Source organism: Rhagoletis pomonella, unplaced genomic scaffold, assembly GCF_013731165.1.
Source record: "Rhagoletis pomonella isolate Grant_MI unplaced genomic scaffold, Rhpom_1.0 Rhpom_scaffold_00001, whole genome shotgun sequence".
Taxonomy (NCBI): domain Eukaryota; kingdom Metazoa; phylum Arthropoda; class Insecta; order Diptera; family Tephritidae; genus Rhagoletis; species Rhagoletis pomonella.
This window is the reverse complement of record NW_023458555.1, coordinates 18,988,932-19,011,289: the sequence shown is the minus strand read 5'-3', so window position 1 is coordinate 19,011,289 and position 22,358 is coordinate 18,988,932. Positions and strand designations below refer to the sequence as shown.

General features: G+C 38.0%; 1 protein-coding gene and 1 long non-coding RNA gene across 2 annotated transcripts in view; one reads left to right on the top strand and one right to left on the bottom strand.

Moving 5' to 3' along the window:
• Positions 1-9,668, bottom strand: part of LOC118740504 (multidrug resistance-associated protein 4-like) — a 24,884-nt gene extending 15,216 nt beyond the window's left edge. Inside the window, exons 1-4 of the mRNA XM_036472063.1 lie at positions 9,419-9,668; positions 7,778-7,909; positions 4,060-4,286; positions 1,056-1,321 (exon numbers count right to left, since the gene is read on the bottom strand). Coding sequence (XP_036327956.1) covers positions 1,056-1,321; positions 4,060-4,286; positions 7,778-7,909; positions 9,419-9,603 — 810 coding nt within the window. The 5' untranslated portion in view covers positions 9,604-9,668. The remainder of the gene's footprint in view (positions 1-1,055; positions 1,322-4,059; positions 4,287-7,777; positions 7,910-9,418) is intronic.
• Positions 9,669-15,409: 5,741 nt separating this feature from the next.
• LOC118740499 lies at positions 15,410-18,789 on the top strand. Its single transcript, XR_004993148.1, has 3 exons — positions 15,410-15,440; positions 15,886-15,890; positions 18,697-18,789. It is a non-coding gene; the product is annotated as an uncharacterized LOC118740499 (long non-coding RNA).
• Positions 18,790-22,358: the final 3,569 nt, after the last annotated feature.

Below are 22,358 nucleotides of genomic sequence, written 5' to 3'. Positions count from 1 at the left end.
TTTAATATCCCGCCGGATAATGAACTCTCGTCAAGTTTCCCCTTAACGTCAGTTATTGTCCGGCGGTCCGATTAAAGGTCCCGTAAACTGTTTCTAATCACTTCGGTTCAGAAGATCAACCCGAGCAGACCAGCTACCAAGCCACTCCCGTCCAAGGGTATTCAAATATTGTATTATTCGACATTTATATATATATATATCTATACTGAAATAAATCGACTCTATTGAATTCACCATTAACATCCAAATATCTTGGTTCTCTTTATTTCTTTTTATCATACTTGCATCGGAGCGTAAGTCCCAATCGCCCCCGTGTAATCATTTGGTCCTTCGAGCCGGATATTTGCGGCTTATTTTACATCTACTAGACGTCCAAATCGTCTAGGGGGGCCGGTATGTTTAAACGCGACTGCTAACACCAGGCGCCTAAATGCATGCTATGTACTGCTGTATGTGCAAAAATTTCCTTCATTAAATCAATGAAATTTATGTACATGCACTTCTCAACTGCCATGTAATAAAACTTTCTTAAGTTATAATTTGATGGCAGTTCAAAGGATGCTCTGCCTAGTCGGATGCATCCTCCGGACACTGCTTCCGGAGCATTCTGCGGACTTTGCATGGCTTACAACCATGCGGAGGTGGTAATAGTTGATTACCATTGGCCGCAGTGCCTACCCACTACTTTTTGGTCCAATAAATATTTTTTTTTATATACATACATGCAAACATACTGGCCTCCCCTCTCACTGAGTTATTCATTTACCCTTTTTAGATTGTTCTGCCCCTCTTTATGGCATTAATAGTAGAACAAATTATGCGCGAAAGGCACCAATTGCCCGCGCTCCTAATGAATTTAACCAGATCTCATCGTTTGTTAGTTAATTAGTAATCTGTAAGAATTGTTTGTTCATAGACTATACATATATTAAATAAATAAATTTTAAGAGGTCATAACGCCATTATCATAAGTAAATAATTTACAGCTAAATATATAATGAAACCAAGTTAAAAATTATTTAGCCACAGAATAGCCTTTTTAATAACGCACTCACCTTTCTGTAGATCAGAGAGCAGCATGCAATGCGCATGCGCGCTCCCATCAATCTCTGCCGCAAATCCACATGATGAATGAGGAAACATCCGATGAATGAGGATATGACCAGAATAGCGCTCAGCCAATAAACATCACTTAGGATGAATAAAAACGGATCTTCGGAAGCTGCCAAATCAGGCTGGGCCGCTGGGGTAGATGAATTATCAGCAATCACAAATGGATTAGTAGTAGACTTTCTGATGACATCAGTCGTGCTTGAAGACGCTATAATTATGTATATATAAAAACAAATTCTTATAAAACAACAAACAAAAAAAATTAAATGTACCTATTGAAAAGTATTCATGCATGTGGCACGCATTCAAATCAGTCAACCAATCAATTAATGATTAACTAATTGGCATACAGTTCAATAGACGCAAATGTGTTGCTTTGTCCAGTGATTACTCGCGCCAGATACAACTGTTGCATACGCAAATTCTTCCAAAGCAATAGATAGTTGATTGAAGAACAGAAAGAGCAATTTCAGCTACAAAATCTGTATTGTGTTTGGACAATCCCAGTCCCACCAGCCTTAACTTATTTTTGAAATAACAAAATTGAGAGAAAAAGTAGTAGAGACGGGACTTTTACAGGTAGCAGGTAGTGCTGGTTTTTATAAATGTTCTGCAGCATCTATGCCAAGGCAGGCTGACTTCCAACACGTCAGTTGCATTGCATACGTACAAAGTTTAATGTTCCATAACGCCGAGCTACAATTGGTTGACAAGGTATACTTTTCCGAAACGCATCCGAAAAGTTATCGAAACCGTATCGCTAGAGTAATCAGCGCATCAGAAACAAAGTTGATGCTTCGTTTGGTTTTGGTTACCATTGGTGTTTTAAATATGGAAAATTCCGAAATGGTGATCATTGTTTTATTAAATATTCGAAATATGCAATGTATATGGTTGCAATGTTTCGCAACGCTGTATATACAAACAGTTTGAATACCGCAATAGAACAGTATCCAAACATTGCATTGGTACGTTTTGGAAGTCAGCCATACTCCGGAGCCGTTCTGTGTGGTTATCTATAAGGCAGTGGCCTGGTGGAATATACTCCTCGAGACCTTTTTCGATCCCACCTAGGCCAAGTTTGCCTAGAAATTCGACAATTCTCGCTAGTGCGGGCATAGATAAGTTCTCTCAAAAGCAGCTTGCAAGTGGCGACGGTCATATCAATGCGTTTTTTCCCGGAAGAATCTGCTTGGTCGTACCGCAACCTCCCGCAAATTCGTCCGCTATAGAGTTACCCTCTATGTCTCCTATAACCGGGAACCCAAATTAGGTGTAGACTATTCTGCTGAGCCATCTCTTGCAGAGATCAGAAAGGTGATCAGCACAACTTTTGATTTAATTGTGACGGAACTCATAGTTTTTTTGTTGCCTGGCTGTCACTAAAGATGAACGCCTCTTTACCTTTTTAATTAGTAAGAACTTCGTTTATAGCCTCCATTATAGCTGAGACCTCAGGTTGGAAGATACTAAAGTAGTTCTGTAGTCGAAATGAATGGCTCAGGGCAGGGCTGCGGCAAAAGAACCCCCCTCTCACTCCACCGTTCATTTGGCTTTGTGCGGCTCGCTCCGCTAATGCAGATCATACTAATCCTCTGTACTTTGCTGAGTAAATTAAGAGACCTTGCTCAAGACCGACCACCATACTATAATTTCACAAAATAGAATTAGTCTAAACACCGCTGTGTAAATCTATATATACTCGGGCTCAACCCCAATTTCTTACAAATGGCCCTGGTTGCATGAACATAAGGCCACAGACGCCTCCTCATAACGCTGGACTATGTTCTCCTTCCAGCTGAGTTTTTTGTCATGAATGGTGCCTAAGAATTTTGTTTTATTTGTAAAGTTTAAGAGTCACACATGTAGTTCAGGTGGAGTCTTGTGGTGGTATATTCTCGTAAAGAGTACAAGTTCCACTTTCTCGGAATTGACGCACTGGCCACAACGCGTGGACCATCTTGATACATCGCGAAGTGCTCTCTGCATCAATTCGCACAGATTTTGCGGGAACTTGCCCCCTCTATACGTTATGGCTACGTCATCGGCATAAGCACAACCTTGGCGCTTACCCATTTCGTCTCTCGTGAGAGAGAGTTCACGGTTAAGTCCCACAGCAGTGGCGAGAGCACGCTCACCGACACTTGTCGTGATCACCCTGCTGAGTTATAAACTCCACCTCTAGTCGCCTCAAGCCCTGCATTATGGCCTCCGAGTTATTCAATATTTAGAAAGGCTACAAGACAATAATCCTTGTAACTGAAGGCTTTTTCAATAAAACTCATCAGGCTATGCAGCGGGGTCCCCGTGGACTCACTCTTCAGATAGGAATGTAAATTGCTAGACAGTAGTCGACTATCAATGGTGAAAGATAGGTAGTTACTAACTATACTTTCTTACGCTCACGCAACCGTAAAAAATATCGCACTCACGTCACCCGCGAGTAATCACGCTTATAAAACCAAAGTGTTTCTACTTCTGCAGCATTCCCGTGATCGATTCTCGTAGCTCGTTTATATGTTTAGCTTTCATGCCGATTGTAGTAATTCGTTCACTGATAGCGGTAAATAGGGATACAAGCTGTCGCAATCTTGCCCCGTCCATCCCATTTTCTGTACTATGGTGGTCAGCCTAGTATTTCTCTAAGAAAACCAGCAGTTGATTTGAGGCACCTTTCTAATGACGGGTCCCGACATTCAAAGCGCATATCGGTGAAGCGTAGTACTTGTTTCGTGTGGTGGGTGGTCAAATTTTGGGGACAATTAAGCGAGACTGTTTTGGATTTTATGTAAGCAAATAAGATAGGTCTGGCGGCCCAGGGATCTTACCCTATCTACAACACAAATAAGTATGCATATTCACATAAATATGTACATTAGAGTATATGCTTTTGAAAGTTCACTTGTTTAATCCTTACCAAGCCTAAATATTTATTCAACTAGACACACTTACCTCCGCCACTGCCCGCACTCACACCAATATCAGTGACCAACGTTAACAATGACGTAGTATTTTTGATGGCGGCTGCCTCAATGGAACGCGCTGCCCGACTTGTGGCATTTGCTATCACATCTTCTGTGTCTGTGGTACCATTCGTCGTGAGAATTGAAGTGGACGCATTTTGTTTTTGGAATTGTATCAGTAGCTGCGCTAGCACGGCTGGTATAAGTGATCTGCGAAATACAAATAAAGAAAATTACATTCGAGCATGAAAATATATGTATGTATATGTACATAAATACACCTCACTCCATTTGAATAGGTACACATTTTTTCCTCAGATCCGAGCTTATATCTGTATTTTTGGGCATCGGAGAAGTTTATTTTTGAGCTGATATTAAAGAGTGATTTGATTCACTTGAATAGGTACAGTGGCTTTATTATAAGGAAAGGACTAGATTGAACCAACAAAAGCACACTGCATATTACATCATTAATTGTAATGTATGGAAAAAACCCCTATCCGGAAGACAACTGCCAATCATTACATGGGTGGTATACCACGCAAACTTTACAAAACATCAAATTCCAAATTATTTTTCATTAAGTTTAGGTCCTGTGAATAGGCCGAACTCTGAAAAATTACGAATTTTCTTCGTTATCCTCGGTCTTACAGCTCCTGTAGTGCGAATCGGTGCGTAATTTTGCTAGCATATTCAAGAAAAAGGTATGAAAATATGCGAAAATGGTAATAAGAATGTCCTTTGCTTTGCATAAATTATTTGTAATATTGGAATCTGGAAATATGTAGGTATGTTCGTCGAGAAAAAAATTTGTACGAATTATCATGATTTTTGCACCGACTAACAAATTATCCATCACTCAAAAACTGAGAGCGCAAAGTGACAGTTCTCCTGAGAGAAGTTGCAAATTCTTACTGGAAAAATTTTAGCCAGCAAGAATTAAGTGCAATTTTAAAAACTTTTCTATACACATAAGGAGGCTACGCATCCTTGTACCTATTCAAGTGAATCAAAATAATAAGCACCATTTTCGTGTAGACTGATAAAATGACTTTTCTTCAAAATTAATTGAACTTCTTTGATGCCTATAAGTCCAGATATATATTTGGATCTTGAGGAATATATGTGTACCTTTTCAAGTGAAGCGGGGTGTACATATTGTAAACGGAACATTCTTTGCCACATGGGACAGATGGGGTCTCCATTTTTGGTTTGATTAGAACAATTCGAAACCTTCTGGAAAAATTATTGTAAGGGGTCTAAATTAGATTTTGCTTTACAAATTTTGTGCCTCTGAAGAACCCAATACTAAAAAAGAAAAGTTAAATGCGAATTTTTATGTAGGCATTTAGGGTTTCTGATTTTGAATCCGGGGCTTGATTGTAATAATTTAAAATGGCGGATTCAAAATGGCGACCAAAAAAATTTAACTCGATCCGATTCGCTTGAAACGTTTTACTCGAAGGTTTTTGTGGTCGCTGATTACGAATCAGATTGGAAAAATTCTCTCCCAAAGAGAAGAAAAAGCAAAAAAGTAACAGATAATTAGCCATCATTTGCAAAAACAGGAAGACGAAGACACACCAGCTGACTTTGTTTATGTTTTATTTGTAAACAAACTGAAATTCATGTTGCCTCCATGGAAGAAAAGAGGAAAGTAAAAACAAGTAAGAAAGTCTAAGTTCGGGCGGAGCCGAACATTAAATACCCGGCGCAAGTATTAAATATGTTTTTTCACCCTTCCGAAACCTTCCGCTAGATGGTAAGCCGAGGTGTATCAATTTTGAGTAAATTAGCGTCCTTCAATTTCGAAATATTGAAGTTTCAAGCATTTCTTAAATTTACCGTTATATGAGAATCGGCCGTTATTTTAGTCCGATTTCAATAATTTTCAACGTTTTGCTTACACGTGGCAAGTACAATAACCATACCGAGTTTGGTACAAATTGGTAGAACGGTTACCGATATACTTATATGTGATCATAAGTGGGCGGTGCCACGCCCATTTTCCAAAATTTTACCATAAACGCATTTCTTGGTAAAGAATTGTTGCAAGCATCAATTTTGAATAAATTAGCTTCAATATTTAATGATTTATCGAAGATTTTGTATTTCTCTAAATTACCGTTATATGGGATGTTGGCGTGGTTATTGTCCGATTTTAAAAAGTTTCGGCGGTTTTTTATGCTGTACCAAGGCCAACAACTGTGCCAAGTTTGGAAGAAATTAGTGCAGCGGTTACCAAGATATACACATGTAACCATAAGTGGGCGTTGCTACGCCCATTTTCTAAAAATTTATAATATTCTTATTTTTCGTCAAAAAATTATTATAAATATAAATTTTGAGTGAATTATCTTCAGTAGTTACTAAAATATCGCAGTTTTCGTATTTCTGGAAATTACCGTTATATGGCAAGTGGGCGTGGTTAAAGTCCGATTTCGCCCATTTTCAATACCAACCTACCTTGGATTAAGGGAAACTTACATACCAAATTTCGTTGAGATATCTCAATTTTTGCTCGAGTTATCGTGTACACGGACAGACGGACAGACGGACGGACAGACAGACATGGCTTAATCGATTTCTTTTTTCATCCTGATCATTTATGTATACATTTGTCTATATCTACCTCGATTCGTTTTGGCGTTACAAACAACCGTTATGTGAACAAAATTAATATACCCTTGTGCACAAGTGCGCTCGGGTATAACTAGTTAGCAAGTATCATAGAGTCACATAGCAGGTAGCCAAAAAGCATATAAATACCAAAACTCGAATAATTCAATTTTGTTTGTTTACAAAAATTGCAACCATACGTTTTCAGATCACATATTTTAGTGATGGATAATTTTTGCTGGCTAAATCTTTTCCAGCACAAATAGAACGTTTCTCTTGCAGCAAAATGAATGTTAGCTCTCTCAATTTTTGAGTGATGGATAATTTTTTGTTGTTATCGAACGCCAACTTGCAAAAATTAGAAAAAACTATTACAAATTTTTGTGTTGTCGAACGCAACTATTTATAAAGGAAAAGTTAAATTCGAACGTACGTACACGGCGGATCGAATTAATTTTTTTGGCCACTTTATTGTTAATTTTTCTGCTTTGGTATTGAGCTCGCTAGAAGCATAAAAGTTGTAAGGCAAAATCTAATGTAAAGTTAGTTTAGACACCCTATTTAAACCATCTTGAATTTTTAAAAGCGTCCAACGGCATTTAAAAATTTACCCTTTAAGCAAATATTTTGAAAATTTAGAAAAACTTTTTTTTTTAAAGAAAAGTGATTGAATTTGTTAAAGAATTATAATTAAGACCCGAAATGTAATTGTAAATAAATACCAGTAGTATTCACCAAAGTGAGCAAGTGGCCTGGCAGTCGTTGCCTGAGCTGATCTGGCCTTTGCCAGAGTGCCAGGCCACTTGTTCAATTTGGTGAATACCACTAATACTACTACTACTACTACCACTCGGCTACGGCTGCAAGGGCACTACTCAAATCCTAAAAAAAATCAGAAAACTACAATTAACTATAAAAAAGTTAAAATAACACCAAACGTGAACTTTTCACTGAATCTTATTTGTTTTTTTTTTTTTTTTATCTAAAAAAACTTTGATTTTATTTTGCTTTGTAATTTTTGGTCAGGACTTCATACCAATATAAGAGTTTTCGTGCGGTGAACCGGTCTATCCATAACTTACGCAATTATGATGTAAATGAGCGATATGATGCCATCTACTACTGCGGGCAACCAGAAAGTCCGAAGTATTGCATTGCGCAGCAATGGTTTTCGACCTTTGCGATGTGCGCGCTCCACTTCATTGTACCAATTGCTGAAAGAATAAAGACGGATATCAGAGATTTTAAATTAGTAATGGAGTAGGAATTTAACATAATTTAAGAATAATTATTCTCATCAAATAAGCTTCCTTTTTTGAATTTTCTTTTGCATTCACTTACTTGGCAGATAAAAAGAAATACTAAGTATGCAACATTGAATATTTTGACCACTTGTGTCACCATTTACTTTTCCAAATACCTTGATATCACTTCTCAAGTGCCACATGAAATAATTAAGCTGTCTTAAGTAGATAAATAAGTACATACGTTCGTGTCATCATATGGCTTTCTTTAAGACCAATATGTAGAGCGCTGCAAGTTTTCGGATAGTGTCGGGGAAACTTTAGTGAGACTTCGGGTCTGAGACCGGCTAGGTTACTTTGGATTAGAGATGGGCACGGGCCTGAATTTTCAGGTCCTGCCCGGAACGAGTGCAAAATCAACTTTCAAAAACACGCACAAGCCCACACGTTAAGAATTTTAGTGGGGCCCGGCCCGGCCCGGCACGACGGGACACGCCCCAGCTCGGAAATAAAGAGCCAACTTTTATTGTATGTATGGGAAGTAGAAAAAGTGGAAGGTATTTTATGTACAGATATGTATGTAAACAGAACTACTAAGTATCATATATTTTCTATCGGTTTCCAAATATTTCTTTTTTGCTATCAAAAGAGTTTTAAATATGTACTATTTTTTTTTGTATAAAAACAAAAGCTCATCTAAATTTTTAGTATTAGCAACGGACTTTTTCGAGCCTTTTCGTGCTGCCAAAAGCCCGGCCCGTGCCCATCTCTACTTTGGATATACATAGCTTTAGTCAGATCCATCATAACGTGTTTTGCTAAGGTCGGTTGTATTGATTATGTCACGAAGATCAGAGTACCGGACACAGAGAGTTTTTTAGAAAGTTGTCAGCACAATACTCTTTACGTTTAGCCGTTATTGACAAGCAGAAACCTAGAGTCCTTTTTGGAAAGAAGTACGTCATTAGCTTTCATGCAAAAAGATTTAGACTCTTCTTGGAGAACTGGGTACAAATTTTCTGCACCGAAGGCTCCAAGACTGTAAACGAAATTGGAACTGGATGGCATTTGGAGCATAACTTCGTAATCTAGGTCGGATGTATTCAGAATGGATATATATGCTCTCGACAAAACTTTTCCACTCAAATAGGCTTATAGTTTTTTGCGAGGATAGTAAAATAAAGCGTATGTATATGCATATAACATTAACTCTGCCTTTTCTGTAGTCTCTTTTAGAGCAAAATCCCAACTGATAGATTTTCTGAAAGTCTAGTTAAGCAGGGGTGTAATCTGCTTATTTCTCCAGCCCCACTTAACTATGACCAAATTGCCTCAGGTTCCAGCAGCCTTGTTCTTTAAGTTAGATTGAGTTTCTAGCTGCTAGCTAGGTACAGACAATGTACTTAATTTCTTGATTAAGTGTATTTGCTAGTTTTCTTCTATTACATATTTTAATTGGTATTTGGTATTTTTACTTACTTTTCTAAACGATCTCCCAAATCTTCTGAACAATCTTGTGGTAGGCACTTGGTTAAGTCATCTGTATTTAAACCTTGCTTGGACCCTTTATATAGCAATGGTATGGCCCAAGCAAACAGTAGTTGCGAAAATATATTGGCATGACGTCGAGGATTTAATTTTTCCGGCTTGCGTGAACTGTCCATTTTGCGTCAGTGGTCACAGTACTGTGAATGCTGTAAAGAACAGAGAGAATTAAAGGAAGAATTAAAGAAAACAGTACCTTTGAAAGTTCGTAACCACATGACATTTTTTAAATGGTATAATTTCAATGCCCAGTGAAAATTTGGTATTATGGAAGTTATTATTTATACACTAGCTGACTCGGCGATCTTCGTCCCACCCAAAATTAATTTTTTCATAACTGTCTTATTATATGCCAAAATTCTACTTCGCAAACCAACTTACAACAATTTATATCCAGAATTTGTGGAAATATCGTAACGTTATATGGGTGGTGGGCGTGGTTATTGTCCGATTTTGCCCATTTTCAATCCCAACCTAACTTGGATGAAGGGCAACCTACTTACCAAATTTCGTTGACATATCTAAATCTTTTCTCGAGTTATCGTGAACACGGACATACGGACTGTTGGACGGACATACGACGTGTAGACATGGCTTAGTCGATCTCTTTTTTTATTCTGAGCATTTATGTATACATTTGTCTATATCTATCTCGACTCGTTTTGGCTGCTACAAACAACCGTTACGTGAACAAATTTATAATACCCTTCTGCGCTCGTGTATAGAAGACAAAAAAGTTGTTTCTAATAACTGTAGATCCCTCTCCTTTGTGTCACAATATTAAGGCACACGCCACAAAACGGAATAAAAGCTCGGTCATACACTTACATATTGTGTAAACGCCAATTTATTCATATGCGTCGTCACGCAGGCAAGATTTTCCAGCACGTGAAGACGGCCGGTTACAGCTGATAGCGAAACAAGCATGATAGAATACAAGATTGCGCCGTCCTGGGCGTTGACATTTGTGTACCACAAGTAAACAACGAATAGAGCGAAAAGAAGAACGAGTTGAAACTGCCAAAGCAGTTCACTTTACAGCGAAAAACGTGTTTTAATTTTGCTAAATGCGAAAATATTGCATTTTTCACCTAATCTATTAGAGAACAGTGAACATTTTAGTGCACTCCATTGCTTTGCAATTAAGGCTGCTGCAGAAAACTGCAGCAGCATCTCTGCGGGATTGATTAGTTAACTTGCTAATGGAGGCTGCGTGGAGCAGAAACAAAATCCTTGTGAGGAAATGCTGTTAATATAATAATAGAGAAATATTTCGGGAACGGCTTTGCCGTGCCCTATGTACACAAAATGCAGCGATTCGTCCCAGCGCTGCACTTGCATCTACGCTTCTTGCATCTTGACGGCTGTCGCAATTTAACACACATCACTTCATTGTATTAGTTTTTACGCAGTCTTCAACTCAAAAATCACTCACAAATTGCAAATCAACACAATTTAAACTGATTTTTCACTTATAATTCATATTTCTCTTTCGCTGATTTGTAAACAAAGGTTTATTTACAAGTTACCACAACTGTCAAAATCGGCAAAACCAAAGTAGCGGTACCACTGACGGCGCCACCTTTGTTCGCTGCACCGTGATAGCGAAACTATCTGTTTGAGGGTTGCGATATCAGCAGTAAATCATTTTATCTGAACTTGCTTACTTTTTTCGCTGTATGATAAGACCAAAAAAATTAAAGGAACACAAAAAATTTGTATTTGCAAAGAAATAGTGTCAAATTTCTCATAGTGCATAGTATATAATCAAAATGGTTTATACCGGAACCATATCGAAGATATGGTCCCACGTATCTAATTTTTTTGCGAAAACTAATAGAACCATTTACAATAACCGTTTAAGCATAATACTATTTAAAATAAAACAAAAACTCTAAGTTAGTGGTCACTATTTAGTAATAGTTGAATCACAAACATTAGGTATAGAATTCGTTTATTGTATCCTAGTGGACGAAAATAAAATAGTGTTCATACTGAGCTTACTCTATTGCAGATACGAAGATAACGCCTAAATGTGACGATATTTTTTTCCATTCTTTGATTTAAATGCATACATATGTTCGTTTTGGTTTATGATCTTTGGAAACTTTTCTGGTGAACCTATAATTCCCTCAGCTTCTTACCATATACGTATATTGTTATCAGCTCCACATGCATATGTACTTATACATACATACTATCCATATCGTGACCTTCATTCACAAAGGCCCTAAACAATAATTTTTTTTTTACAGGAGAAGCAAAAAACATTTTAAAAAGAAAATCATAAACAAATGGTGCTTTTAAAAAGAGGCATATAACGTTTTTGGGACTGGTACTGCAAAATTTTGAGTGAAGGAGTATTTTAATATATCCTACCAAAATGTGTGAAAACCGCAGTTTTGAAAAATTGTTGCTTAGGGCCTTTGCGAATTAAGGTAACTATTTATTCTTTCTCGGAGCTCCCTGCGTGACCTTTTTATTTTGACAAAGACATTATATAGTGAAACATCTTTGCGGCGAATGTGTCAAGGATACTTCACATGGAAGAAAATGCACAACACTTTCTAGCGTCTTGAAATTTGCAATTTACCTCCTAATTTAATGGGCTATAAAACTGAATTACAAAAATTCTGAATACAATATTTGAAATTTTTGGCTATAATTGTTAAAGTTTGTTGAATTTCTATAATTTTTATACGAAGTTTGAAATATGGATTTATGTGGTGCTCTTTATGTAATATGCTAGATTTTTATAAAAAAAAATGTAACATTAAATAAAAAGATAAGAACAGACCAAACTGGCCAAAATGTCACTTAACTTAATTAGCGGTCCACAAGTGTATGTGTATTACTTAAAGGTTTGTTACACTGAGCTAAAATTACAATGTTTTTTCAACCAAGTTATTGGGCCTTATGCAAAAAAACTAAGCAATTGCTTTTTCTTAAAATTTCAGGCCTTTTCCCTAAATTTCTTTGATTATCGAGTAAAAGATTTAAAATTTTAAGAAAAAATAAATTTCTTAGTTTTTATTCATAAGGCACATTATTTGCAGGTTCGGATTCGAATGTCGTCGGAGGCGACATGTAATATTTTTTTGTTTCTTGATTTTCTTTATTACGAAAAGCAACTTATTCAAGCTCAACATTTGAGGGTAAGTTTACTGAACAGCTGTAGCTAAGTTTTTAGAGGTGCTTGCTGTTATTTGTTAACTTTCAGATGATGCGGATTCGAATCCCATCAGAGGCAACGTGTTAAAATGATAATACAAATTTTGTCTTGTATCTCCGAATTATGTATTACGAAATACGAAACGAAAATCGGCAGCCAAAAATTTATTTAACGTAAACAAGAGTGAGTTCAATATTACTAACTTATTGCTGAAAATGTCAAATTGGCATTGTTAATATCAAACAAAAATCACCTTGATTCAATTTCAAGTTTGAATTTGGTAATATTAACCAATTTTTGGTTAATTTTTTCTCGGTGTAGATAGTGCAATTTTCATCATCCGCTATCTACTAGGTAGATTATCTTCAAAATCTGATTTAGACTGAGATAGATATGATTTCATTAGGAAATTTTTGCAAACGTAGATACCCACATAAAAGAAAGTGATGTCTGGAGCTGATTAGATAGGGTATTGGTATTCCTTGTCAGTGTGAACAAATATTAAGAGCGAAAATGTAGAAGCTAATACAGAATGAAAATTTCCCAAGTTTTTTTTTACTAATGTCATAAATCTGTGTGTATAAACATTCTAATCACAATTGTTACAAATTTTAAAGTTCCACAAATGAAATTTGGAAGTGGACCCGAAAAAGTATTCCGAGGGTTCAGAATATATGAGTTCGACGTGTGTACATGTTTAAAAAATATGTCTGTTTGTATGTATATGAGTTTCAAAACATAAATGTAGCTCTTATACATGTGAAGCTATAAGGACTAACCATCGCAATAATAAATATTAATAAATAGTTTTACTTTTATATTATTATTATTGCACTACGTACTTCGCACTACAGTCAAATGTACTTTTGCAATATTTTGTACTTCAGGTGCTGTACTTCTCTGACCTTCTAGACGACCGTCACATGGCCTGGGCGATAAATTCGTGCAAACCCTTCAAGTCTCTGGAGACCAATCGCCTAATACCTGCGCAGCTGCAAAGGCCTCTGGAGGTGTCGTGCCATTGGTTGGCCCCTATTTTTGCGAAGGACAGGGTACATCCTCCTCAAGGCTTGGAGAGTAGTCAGTGCAGCGTTCATCCCGAAGGCCGGAAAAGACTCTCATGTTTCCCCTAGGGATTTTAGGGCTATCAGTCTGTCTTTGTTTTTGCTAAAAACGCTAAAGAGTCTGATAAACCTATACCAACTTAATAAGACTTATCTACAGTATACTTCGTGACAGATCTGATGCAGCGGAGTGTGGGAGCGCCTGCACTCAGCGCAGAATCAATAGGGGCACTCCGCAAGATGGTGTTCTCTCTCCCCTGCCCTGGACTGGTGTCGTTTACCATAATAAAAAATTTGCAAAAATGATTTGTATAAAATTTCTTGCAGTAATATTTGAAATATTCCAAGTTTTTAAATGTAAAAATCTAGGCTGTTTTTTTTTTGGTATCACCCGAAGTATGTGACGTGATGTTACACGACGTTACATTACTAAAATTTCGATTAAAAAAGTTTTATTAATATTGTCTTTAAACGAATTTTTAACTGAAATTAAATATGCTTTTTATAGCGTATATACGTTCAGCGACACTTGGCGGTTCCATTTCTTGCAAAGCTATGCTTTACTTACATATGTCAAATTTGAAACAAATTGGAACATAAATAGAGCTTTTCAAAATATCTCTGGAGCTACCTTGCGATAACTACCAATTTTCGAAAAAAGGTTTGTGCTTAAAAAAGTTTTTGCCTATCAACCGTCATTTTTTTGCGCCCCTCGTGTCGGTTGGACGGGAAAGGAGGTTAAAAACCGTTATCGCTCAAATGAAAATGCAGCTGGCAATATTTATCAAGATAAAAGCTGTGATATTTTTTGTTTTACCAAAAGCAATATACAGTCCCCATTGGCAAAATTTTGCCTGATAATATTATCAAGATAAATACTTTTGTCTGTGGTGACAGGAAGTTACATAACCAGTGTATATTATAAAAAACAGCTAAATTAGCTCATAAATCAGTTAAATAAATGATTGCAATATTTTTTTCACGGTAGACCTTCCGCTGGAAGCGCCTATGTATGTTCTTAAATTTTTTTAATTCCCGAACCGGTGAATTAAACCGAAACCCCGGTTCCAAGGCAAAAACAAACTAGGTTGTTCCACACCTGGTATTTAGTATGATAAGCCGTCTGTCGCTAATCATAAGTGAGACCACGAGGGCCAGAGGAGCATATCTACAAACATTTTTTTTTAGTAATATGATATAATAATATGGGGTGTACCCCAAGGCTCTATTAGGGGACCATTACTATTTAGCATGTTCATTAATGACATATTTAATACTTGTCAACATGCAAAAATGCATGCTTATGCGGATGACATTCAAATTTATTTTTCAGGGGCTCATGACGATGTGGTTAATTTGGTCGCGGATTTCAATAGTGATTTGTCGTCTATATCTTCATGGTCTGTGAGAAACGGTCTATGTCTTAATAGTGAAAAATCATTTGTTTTACCAGTATGTAAAAGAAATATTAATTGTAATGTGATGCCTTCTCTGTACATTGGTGATAAGTCCCTTAAGTTTGTGTCAAAAGTAACTAACCTAGATTTTGTTATAAACACTAGTTTAACCTGCATTAATCATATTAATTCCGTTGTTGGCAAAGTATATTATACTCTGCGGAATTTAAGAATGTCTGCTACTTTTACACCCGTGTGCATTAGGCGTAAACTCGCCATTCAATTAATACTGCCTATAATATGTTACTCGGAATTAATCTACAGTAAGCTGGAGGATGGTTCCGTGCGCAGAAGTGGAAAACTTTTGACTGCCATTCACCTGGGAGTGGCCAGAAGCGATTCTTGTGCGTACGGTTCAAGTCGCAGCTCACAACGTCCGGATATTTATATCCACGTATCCTCTGGGTAGCAACCAAACACCCGTTTGGGAGCGAGCTAAAGTGAGAAGGCGTAAAACTTCGCGTGCGCTGGGTTTGGGTCCCGCCACGTTAAAACCCCGCCCAATGAAAAATTCCAACAAGCCTCGGATGAGACCCCCTTTTTCTGATGACGACCACGGCAAACGTATAAAGGACTATGATTTAAGGGTATGCACCTGGAATATCCGGACCCTTAATGGGGAAGGTGCCTCTGCCCGGCTGGTTGATGTCCTCGGGAAGACAAAGGCTGACATCACCGCCATCCAAGAAATGCGATGGACGGGGCAAGGTAAAGTAAGCGTGAAGCCTTGCGACGTCTACTACAGTTGCCACGTAAAGGAGCGCAAATTCGGTGTTGGATTCGTGGTAGGAGAGAGACTCCGTCGCCGAGTACTGGCGTTCACCCCGATGGACGAACGTCTAGCCACAATCCGCATCAAAGCTAGATTCTTCAACATCTCGCTCATCTGCGCCCATGCCCCGACGGAAGAGAAGGATGAGGCGTCCAAGGATCTCTTCTATGAGCGCTTGGAACGTACATATGAGCGCTGCCCCCGACACGATGTCAAAATCGTGCTTGGCGATTTTAATGCCAAGGTGGGCAAGGAAGGGATCTTTGGCGCCACTGTCGGAAAATTCAGCCTCCACGACGAAACGTCCGATAACGGACTGAGGCTGATCGACTTCGCCGGGGCCCGAAATATGGTAATATGTAGTACTAGGTTCCAGCATAAGAACATCCACCAAGCTACATGGCTGTCTCCAGATCGAAAAACGAGAAACCAAATCGATCATGTTGTGATAGACGGAAGGCATGCTTCAAGCGTTTTGGACGTACGTACACTCCGAGGGCCAAACATCGACTCGGACCACTATCTTGTTGTAGCCAAGATACGCACCCGCCTCTGTGCAGCAAAAAATGTGCGCCCAACAATGCAAGGAAAGCTTAACGTCGAAAAGCTGCAATCACAACAGACGGCCAATTTATTCGCCACTCGACTCACACACCTGCTCTCTGAGAGCACTCTTCAACAATCCGACGTACGCGAGCAGTGGAACCACATTTCCCGATCATTAAGTACCGCCGCCGAAGAAGTAGTTGGATTTCAGCGAGCCCGAAAGAACAACTGGTACGATGAGGAATGTCAAGAAGCCGCAGAGAAAAAAGATGCCGCCTACAGGGCCACGCTGCGATCGGGCGCAACGCGAGCCATGTGGGACCGTTATAGGGAACTGAAGAAGGAAGCGAGACGTATTTGCCGCAATAAGAGGAGAGAGGCCGAAATACGTGAGTGCGAAGAGCTTGAGATGCTGGCCGACAGGAAGAACGCCCGAAAATTCTACCGGAGGATTAGGCGACTTTCAAGACCGGGGCGAACTCCTGTAAGAACAACAATGGCGACCTAGTGACCGATGTCCAGAATATACTTAAATTGTGGAGGGAACACTTTTATAACCTACTGAATGGTAGCAGCGCTGAAAGTAGTGAGGAAGACGAACCCGAGTCCCCAGTCGATGATGATGGAGTAGCTGTCCCACCGCCTGACTATGACGAGGTACGAATAGCGATTACGCGGCTGAAAAACAACAAAGCTGCTGGAGCTGACGGCCTGCCAGCCGAGCTATTCAAGTACGGCGGCGAGGAGCTGATGAGGTGCATGCATCAGCTCGTATGCAGAATATGGTCAGATGAACGCATGCCCGACGACTGGAATTTAAGTGTGCTCTGCCCAATCCACAAGAAAGGCGACCCCGCCATACGCGCCAACTACCGCGGAATTAGCCTTCTAAGCATAGGTTACAAGGTCTTATCGAGCGTATTGTGCGAAAGACTGAAGCCCACCGTCAACGAGCTGATTGGACCTTATCAGTGTGGCTTTAGGCCTGGAAAATCCACCATAGATCAGGTATTCACAATACGCCAATTCTTGGAAAAGACCGCGAGAATAGGATCGACACACACCATCTATTTGTCGATTTCAAAGCCGCTTTCGACAGCATGAAGAGAAGTTGCCTTTATGCCGCGATGTCTGAATTTGGTATCCCCGCGAAACTAATAAGGCTGTGTAAAATGACGTTGAGCAATACCACCAGCTCCGTCAGAATAGGGAAGGACCTCTTCGAGCCGTTTGATACCAAACGAGGTTTCAGACAAGGGGACACCCATTCGTGTGATTTCTTTAATCTTATGTTGGAGAAGATAATAAGAGCCGCAGAACTGAACCGCTCAGGCACAATACTTTATAAGAGCGTACAATTGCTGGCGTATGCCGACGACATCGATATTATCGGTAAAAACAAGGGCTACGTCTGTTCTGCCTTCTCGGGATTGGATAGAGAAGCAAAGCGAATGGGTCTGGTGGTGAACGAGGACAAAACGAAGTATCTCCTGTCAGCACACAAACAGTCAGAGCATACGCGTCTTGGCACCCACGTCACTGTTGACAGTTACAAGTTTGAAAAAGTAGACGACTTCGTTTATTTGGGAACCAGCATTAACACCAATAATAATGTCAGCCTTGAAATCCAACGGAGAATCACTCTTGCCAACAAGTGCTACTTTGGGCTGAGTAGGCAATTGAGAAGTAAAGTCCTCTCTCGTCGTACAAAGATCACACTCTATAAGTCACTCATCATGCCTGTGCTGGTGTATGGCGCGGAAGCATGGACAATGAAAGCATCTGATGAGGCGGCTCTTGGAGTTTTCGAGAGAAAGATTCTGCGAAAGATTTACGGACCTTTACGCGTTGGTGATGGCGAATATCGCAGACGATTTAACGATGAGCTGTATGAGCTTTACAACGATATAGACATAGTGCAGCGAATTAAAATTCAGCGGCTCCGCTGGCTTGGCCATGTCGTTCGGATGGACAGAAACGCTCCTGCTCTGAAAATATTCAACGCGGGCCGCGATGCTGGGAACAGATAAAGAGGAAGGCCTCCTCTGCGTTGGAAAGACCAGGTGGAGAAGGACTTGGCTTCACTTGGCATTTTCAATTGGCGTCAGTTAGCACAGAAGAGATATGACTGGCGTGCTGTTTTGGACTCGGCCAAAATCGCTTAGGCGGTTACAGCGCCAAATAAGAAGAAGAAGAAGAAGCTGGACTCACAATCTGCTCATAAAATTGATGTGGTATTCAATCACGTTACGCGGTATGTTTTTGGGTTGGCGAAATACGATCATATATCTGAATGGAAATAACTGCTCCTGGGATGCGGTATTTTTGAATACTTGAAGGCTAGAAATTGCATTTTTCTATTTCGCCTTATGATAGATAAGGAACCTAGCTATCTATTTGAAAATTTGTCTTTCCCGAAATTTGCGCGCCTAACGGAATTGATCGTGCCCAACTATAATTATTTAACATCTGCAAGACTATTTTTTGTTAATGCTATTTGCACCTGGAACTCGATTCCATCTCATATTCGTAATAGTTTGAACATAAGCAACTTTAAGAGTGTTTTGTATTCTTATTTTCGTTAAAATGCTATTTCATATCCAAAGTTATACCCTTTCCTCTGAGGCTCGCTATCTAGTTAGGTATAGGGTAATCAATACATTATTCTTATGTTTTTCCTTATGCTCCACCTGTGATTCTCTATAGAGTTTTGTAAGTTTTTGTTGTTCCTGTTTTTGACTTATATATTACTTAATTTTAAACATTAACATATTGTAATTCTTTATTATAAGTTACAGTTGTACTATAAAAGATCATTGGGATCTTATTGTGCTAATGTTATATTTTATAATAAATGAAATGAAATGAAATGAGAAAGAAGGATCTATAAAAAATAAATACCGTCTTTTACTAAAGTAAAGGAATACTAAAAGGGACTATTACCGTTTCGATTCTAGTAATTTAAGGTGCACCTCAGCTTTTTTTGAGCCGCCAGTTAGGCTACTCTGGCCCTCATGGCCTCAAATATGTATGCACTATTATTTATCATGCATCACGTAGCATAATAAAATATAGTTATTACCAGTATTTTATATATACACACATACTTGCAAATATGTTTTACTAAAAACGAATGCGTGGTAGAAGGCGTGTGATTGTGTACCATTCCCATTTTATGATGTCAATAAAAGTGTATGAAAACATTCTTTTATTCATAAATTAACTGATAGCCGTATCGCAATTTTTTGGTAAACTAAAAATCCACTGTTTTAGTTTGATATTAAATCTTTGTTTGCGTAGCTGTTGTTTATAAAAGCCCCAAGACATACAGACTTAGAACCGTTTTCTCAGGTAGGTTTGACAGTAAATTTGACACACAAAAAAGTCTAAATAGTGAAACTGCGTTTTCAGTATTTCTCTTTGATGTTTTTTAAAAGGTTATTTTTTAAAATGACTTCAAAGTTTCACATTTATGATTCATTCCAAAAATTGTTGAAAAAATTCAGTGCAATGTGGAATTACAATATGGTTAGCAAACAGAAGAGAAAGCTCTGTAGAATTAAAAAAGAATAAATTTTTAGTGCAAATGACCTTTTAAACTTTTATTCCTGAATAACCTTGAAAATTTGCAGCATATATTTTTGAAAAAAAAATATATATATATGTTGAGGGCTAATATACACGCGACCGCATCTTCTTACGTCCTTCTAACTTAGAAAAATTTAATCAATTAAAAGCACATTTCCAATACCTATTCGTCTGTGTGAACCAAAAGAAATTTAACTTTTTCAATTCTACCGAATTTTCTCTTTCACATGGTACCCATACTTTACGTTGGTGACATGATGTTTAGGCCTGAGCAGATCCCTAGTAACATTTTCCGTAGAATAAATTTGTAAAATACATATATCATTCCTCTAACGGACTTCTAAATTTGCTTTTTGCGGACCTTTTCAGACGGGAGTTATATTTTCTAGAACATTTATCAATCCTCTAACGAACCTCCAAATTTCCTTTTTGAGGGGTTTCTTCAAGGAAGCCAAAAATAACAGTTAAAATTTGACTAGTGTTTCGATGAAAAATAAAAGTTATCTTTTCATTTTAATTTTTTGTTAAGAAATAACAGTAAATATTTGAATACTCTTTTTTTCATTCACAACCAAAAAAAAGACACTTAAAATTTGAATTTTATTTTTACGATAAAAAATAACAATTAACTATCGACCTTCAGATTGTTTTATTGCATCGCTTATTTGCTTATCATTGCACAAACGACTAATTTTTTGTTGTGACCTAACACTAAAAAGTTTCGTACTTAACGGTTTAGAAGCAGATCGAATAGTGATTAAATTTTGACTTTCAATTTTGCTCGGGGAAATAAAAGCCAAACTTTTAGTTAGTCTAGTTTTAAGGCTGAAAAAATAAAAGTGTAATTTTAACTATTATTTTTGACTGAAAAATAATGGTAAAAAATAACGTTTTTCTTTTTTGAAATCATTTAAGACTAATACTCGTTAACCAACAAGCATCACACTGTTATATGTATACAAATCATTTAGAAAAATGCTGACTGATTTAATAGAAATTTCGAAAATAACTGTATTTTATTATTGAGTATTTAAAACTTAAATTTAAAAGCGTTGAACTTCTGCCGCAGCAATGTATTTACATACACACACACATATTTAAAATTGGTTAATGTCACTCACACTGGATGTCAAGCGCTGCAGCGGCCCCCAACCAAATCGACTAGCGATGATCTAATATTTTCAATCACTGTGATAAACGGAGATTTGCCAACCACTGTGAAAAAATCGCCGTTGGACCACTTTAGATACCGCCCGTGTGGAATACCTTGAAATTTCGCGCTTCAAAGTTACGTAGACAATTACTATGTATGTAGTTATGTAGCGACACGTGTGAACGATAATCCGAAGTGGTAATAAGATATTATATATTTGATATACGTTTGTGTACTAAGTAGTACTTAGTTCTAATGTGATGGGTAATTTTTTGCGACTGGCATTAAACACCTGTGGCGTTACACTTAAACAAACCGACAAGTTAAACTTTTTGTGCCGATATATTTATTTAGAACATATTCTGCGAAAATACCACAACACCGCACTGATTTAGCTGTTTTATTGCGTGTGATGCTTGAAACACATTGAAAATGACGGTCCACAGGCTACAGCCGTCTATTTTGTTTCCTTATTATCTAAACGGACATGCATTTTTTGAACGCAGAAGATGAACCTTATCTGCCTTTGAAAAATTAGAAATAACACTATGGCTCTATCACTGCCAAAATAATTATTTACATAAAAGTACGTGATAAAACAATTTGAAAGCTGTGGCCCGTGGCCCGTCGTCTTCAATGTGTTTCAAGCTTATCTAATCATTTCTTTGGCGACGAGACCAACTCTTATCAACAGTGCCGGATTTGGGAACCTTTGGCCCCTAGGCGCTTTCCGTGGTGCGGCCCCCCCGGGGAGTACTAAGGAATAGGGTGTTTTTTCAATAAAATTCTGAAATAGTGCATTGTTGAAAAGTTTTTTGAGATAGGGCGTTTTCGAACTGGCTGCCAAGATTGGTCGATCTTCCACTCAGCAGTCGATATATTATTGGTATTGAACGAAAAAAAAAACTTTTTTTTATTTTTCGCATATGTACATATGTATGTACACACGAGGGTTGTTAATTCCGGGATCCTGGGATCCTGGCCCTAGGATTTACGGGATTTGTAATTTGTACTAGTGGCAATAATAGAAACGAATTATGTTGACCAGTTTTGGTTATATTGTTTATTTAATATTTAATATTTTGTTTTTTTATAAATATCGAGCTCATTATACATAAGTAT